The 5,489-nt window shown below is 35.2% G+C and overlaps 1 protein-coding gene across 2 annotated transcripts in view; it reads right to left on the bottom strand.

Annotated features, from left to right (window-relative positions):
- Nucleotides 1-5,489, bottom strand: part of NME5 (NME/NM23 family member 5) — a 31,923-nt gene that overhangs the window by 19,524 nt on the left and 6,910 nt on the right. For both annotated transcript variants that reach the window (XM_024122652.2, XM_028492591.2), the window contains exons 3-4: nucleotides 4,696-4,901; nucleotides 3,927-4,027 (exon numbers count right to left, since the gene is read on the bottom strand). In XM_024122652.2, coding sequence (XP_023978420.1) covers nucleotides 3,927-4,027; nucleotides 4,696-4,901 — 307 coding nt within the window. The remainder of the gene's footprint in view (nucleotides 1-3,926; nucleotides 4,028-4,695; nucleotides 4,902-5,489) is intronic.

Raw genomic sequence — 5,489 nt, forward strand, 5'->3', positions numbered from 1 at the left:
CATGGCTCACGGGCCCAGCCGCTCCGCGGCATGTGGGACCCTCCCGAACCGGGGCACAAAACCCATGATCCCTGCATCGGCAGGCAGACTCCCAACCACTGTGCCACCAGGGAAGCCCTCACATGTGTTTTTTAAGTAGAGTTATGTTTTCATTTCTCTTGTGTGGGTAGATGCTGCCAGGAGTGGAACTGCTAGTGGGGTTACATGTTATGTGGATGTTTTAACATTTAAGAACTCACCAAACTGTTTTCCAAAGTGGCTGTACCATTTTGCAATAATGTATGGAGAATGCCAGTATCTCTATACCCTTGCCATTGATTATAGCCATTCTAGTGGGTATGCAGGTGGTATCTCATTGTTTCAATTTGCATTTCCCCAACGATTAATTATGTTGAGCACTTTTTCATGTGCTTATTAGCCATTCATCTTCTTTTGTGAAATTCCTATTCAATTCTTTTGCCCAGTTTTTAATTCAGTTGTTTGTCTTAGTATTGAATTGTAAAAGTTCTTTATATATTCTGGATACAAGTGCTTTACCTGATATATGATTTGCAAATATTTTCTCCCAGTGTGTCATTATCTTTTCATACTTTAAAAAAATAATAATAAATAAATTTATTTATTTATTTTTGGCTGCGTTGGGTCTTCGTTGCCGTGCGCGGGCTTTCTTTAGTTGTGGCAAGTGGGAGGCTACTCTTCGCTGCAGTGCGCGGGCTTCTCCTTGCAGTGGCTTCTCTTGTTGCAGAGCATGGGCTCTAGGCATGTGGGCTTCAGTAGTTGCAGCACATGGGCTCAGTATTTGTGGCTCATGGGCTACAGAGTGCAGGCTCAGTAGTTGTGGTGCATGGGGTTAGTTGCTCCATGGCATGCGGGATCTTCCTGGACCAGGGATAGAACCCGTGTCCCCTGCATTGGCAGGTGGACTCTTAACCACTGTACCACCAGGAAAGTCCCCTTTTCATATTCTTAATGATGGCTTTTGAAGAAGAAAAGCTTTGAATTTTGATGTAGTCCAATTTATCAATATTTTCCTTTATAGATCATACTTGTGATGTCATATGTAAGAGCTCTTTGTTCAAGTCAAGGTAATGAAGATTTTCTATATTTTCTTCTAGATGTTTTTAGCTCTTATGTTTAGGTCGACGATCCATGTTGAGTTAAATTTTGTGTGTGGTGTGAGCCAAGGGTTTAAGTTGTTTTGTTTGTTTTTGCATATGGATATCCAGTTGTCTCTGCACCATTTGTTTAAGAGACCACCCTCTCCCCATCAAATTGTCTAGGTACTTTTGTCGAAAATCAATTGTACATAAATGTAAGAATCTAATTCTAGAATCTCAATTCTACTTCATTGATCTTTATGTCTACCCTTATGTCAGGACCATACTGCCTTAATTATTGTGGTTTCGTCATAGGTTTTGAAATCAGGTTAATGGAAGTCCTCCAACTTTGTTGTTTTCAGAATTGTTTTAGCTCTTCTAGATCCTATGCAATTCCATATAAATTTTAGAAGCAGTTTGTCAATTTCTACATAAAAGCATTCATAGACTTTGATAGGGATTGTATTAAATTTATCAATTTGGAGAGAACTGCCATTTTGACAATAATGACTCTTCCAGGAACAAGGGATGTCTATTTATTTAGATATTCTTGAATTTCTCTCAGCAACATTTTGTGCTTTTCAGTGCACAAGAATTTCACTTTTGTTAAATTTATTATTAAATATCTTATTTTTGATGCTATTGTGAATAAAACTGTTTCCTTAACTTCATTTTTGGATTGTTTGTTTCTCTGTTTTTGCTGACCATTTATTATTTGTCTCTGACCACTTATTATTTGGAAGTTGGAGGACTTCCACTAACCTGATTTCAAAACCTATTATGAAACCACAATAATTAAGACTGTATGGTACTGACATAAGGATAGACAATACAGATCAACAAAGCAGAATTGAGAATCTAGAAGTAGATCCTTATATATATGGCCAACTGAGTTTTGACAATAGGGCTGGATGAATTAATGAGAAACTAAAAAGTGTTTTCATGTTTCTTACATAGATAAACTTTCAGTGTACTTTTAAAAGCTTTTTCATGGCATAATTTATATACTGCATTGTATATTTATTTTTATAGACTTTTAAAATACAGTCTTCTTGAAAACAGCAGAGACATCTTATTCATCTTTGTATTTCTGGCACACAGTAGTTAACTCAATAAATTTGTTGAATGAATGGAATATAGCAAAGCTTTGAATCAGCCATCCCTATTAAAAAGGAAGAGCACTAGCTTTTTCAAGGATTAGGAATATGTTTTAGAATATCTTTGTAACTTGCTTTAGTGACTCCTCATCATATAGGGTTTTGCATATAGTTCCTGACTGACTGCTAAGCAAGAGGGAGCTCATATAAACTCTGAGAACTTCTCTCAAGAACTTCACATTCTCATAGCAAGAGATCTGCAAGGTAGTAGGTAATTAATCATTAATATATATCCTACAACTGCTGCTTCTCAAATGTCTAACTGTATCTAGAGGATTAATTAATGGGTAAAGTCAAAGGCAATCTAAAATAACAGTTTAGGGATATAACCCTATGAGTAAGAAGTGCTTCCAAAAATATCTTCTACTTAAGATAAATGAGCTTTTAACTCTATTGTAGTTAAAAGCTAAGGAGGAAAAGTCTAATTCACTAGTAGGACTAAATCTAAAGATCTACCACATTAAAAAGACACCTCATGTTTAAGATGTGCTCCAAAATAATATGGAAGCAGTAAAAGTAGGAGCAGGGGTTATAGATGAAATAAGACAGAACTAAATCAACTACTTCAATTAGAAAAAAAAAAAGACTAACCAAAATTGTTGAAGCTGGGTGATGGGTTCATTAGGGGTTTATTATACTATGCTATCTACTTTTGTGTAAATATTCCACAATAAACAGTTCCAATGAAAAAGATATCTTAATGGGATGGATACGACAGAAATTTCTGTCACAGAAATAAAGTATGTAGTAGGCAAATCCTTTTTGTGTACAGATATCTTTAAAACAGTTTTTGTTCAAAAATCTGAACTTTTAAATCTCCAAGACAATTTTCAGTTTTCTTTGAATAAATCTTCAGCAGAAAATACTGAGGGGGCTTCCCTGGTGGCGCAGTGGTTGCGCGTCCGCCTGCCGATGCAGGGGAACCGGGTTCGCGTCCCGGTGTGGGAGGATCCCACATGCCGCAGAGCGGCTGGGCCCGTGAGCCATGGAGGGAGGCCCGCATACCACAAAAAAAAAAAAAAAAAAAAAAAAGAAAATACTGAGGAACAGGTCTAAATTACTTAGAGAAAAAAAAGTGCCAAAAAAAATTCAAAATTGCCCAATGCTTTGACTTTGCTTTATAATGAAAATCACCAAAATTCCTTTCTGCTCGAAAAATATTATTGAAAATAAACTAAAAACCTCAGTGCTGCTCCTTATTATACCCACTTATAAAAGGTTTATAACTTTCATAACAGGTTGGAAAAAAAAAGGGCCTGAGAACTATTAATTTCATAAAACCATGAGTGTTTGTTAGACAAACAGTAAACTGTTAGAGAAAATGGCAAATCAGTCATAATTTCCAAAGAAGATTCTTTTTTCAAGTGTAACAAATTTGACTGATGCATTTAGGGATAACTAAAAGGAATTACAACACAGAAGAGGAGAAACCCAAGAGAAAAGAAAGAAAAAAAAGTAAACTCTTCTCAAAAGATTCCCTAGAGGTCACAATTTAGTTCTGAGAAAAATGTTTTCTACTCTTGGCTTCAAGTTAAGTAACTACAACTTGAAAATATGACAGAATACACTGGAGATAAACCCTGTTATCTTCCTTCCCAGCTACATCTCCAAAATAAAAGAGAAAGCAAACAATAAGTAGATGCAATTGACTAATTACTCATCTGTAACTCACCTGCAGGAAACAGGAATCGCATTTCTCTTTCTGCTGCAGCAAAATCATTACTTCCATGAAGTGCATTCCTTAGCTCATCTGTGCCATAAATTGCCCTTAGACTAAAAGCAAGTTAGAGATGATGACCATCCAATCTGACATACTTTCTTTACATTTTACATATGCATTCTATTTAGGAATTTTACAGAAGCATCGCCACTTCTCACATATGGAGGTTTTAATCTATTTTGAATTTAAGCATAAATCTATGTACATGAGGGTCAAGTATATTTAAATCTGTGGGAGGGATACACTGGAAAAATAAGAGTTATCTGGGTAAAAAAGAGGTGTTGTTTTGTGACAACTGAAAAAGCAATGCATTTTCAAAGTGCAAGAACTCAATGCCCTCTGGTTTCCAGACATTAATGATAAAGCTGAAAATCTGAGTTTCTGGTCCTGAGTTACCAATATTCTATAAAATACCATACCAATTTTCCCATGAAAAATCCTACACCAGTGGCAGTTTAATTCAAGGATGAGAGAAAAATAAGGCTAGTCAACCATAAATCAAAATTCTCTGAGACCTTTTGTGGTATTTGATATTAAAATACACATTTAAGTAGTTAAAACACAAAATGGACCTCCCCCACCCAGCCCTCCACCACCACCAAAAAAAATCAGGTTATTTAGGAAAACTTTCAAATTAAAGGAAATTCCTCTTACAATGAAATCAGATTTTCTTTTTTTTCATTTTCATAGTTGGATTCCATTTCTCCCCCAGGAAAGTTACCTGTCTGGGTGTGTCTCCTTAGCTACGAAGCTATTACTTGGTCCCAAGAGTTCTTTCCAGTAAGAGATGGCTTTATGTCTAGCTAATATCATGGCAACAACTGGTCCAGAACTCATGTAAGCTGTTAAATTGGGGAAAAACATTTTCCCATACTGTTCCACATAAAAGTTACTACAGTGCTCAGGGCTGAGATGCAGTTTTCTTCTCTAAAAGAGAAACAAAATCAACAAAAGCATTATTGACAGTTCAATAATACCTCATTAAGTCATTAATAACTTGAAATTAGTACCAATCTGACGACAAATTTGAGATTTATTTTTGTATTATGAACAAAGGGCAAGATAAGAAAGTTAAACATAGGCTGTAAATAAGAATTATTTAACATACTTAAGAAAAACTATTCCTGTTGGGCAGCCTCTTTCAACATATGGTATGTTAATGACAAATTCATCATATCGCCTTCTTAAAGTAAAAACACGCCAATCATCAATATTCTGTTAATACATACTTTGTATAAAGTAACAAAATTGGACTTTAGAATATTCCAAATTCATCTTTCCCTATCTGTGATATTTTCCTATTCATTGTGAAATTTTCCTACATATTTTAGGGAGCTGGTCTCATTATGGTATTTAGAAATAGTACGCAGTATAATGATGCAGTAAACAAGTTTTTCACTTGAACATGAAAGTTGTGTGTATATATGTATATATATATATATATATAGAGATATATATATATTTTTTTTTTTTTTTTTTTTTTTTGCGGTACCCGGGCCTCTCACTGTTGTGGCC

This window comes from Physeter macrocephalus, chromosome 8 (assembly GCF_002837175.3).
Source record: "Physeter macrocephalus isolate SW-GA chromosome 8, ASM283717v5, whole genome shotgun sequence".
NCBI lineage: Eukaryota > Metazoa > Chordata > Mammalia > Artiodactyla > Physeteridae > Physeter > Physeter macrocephalus.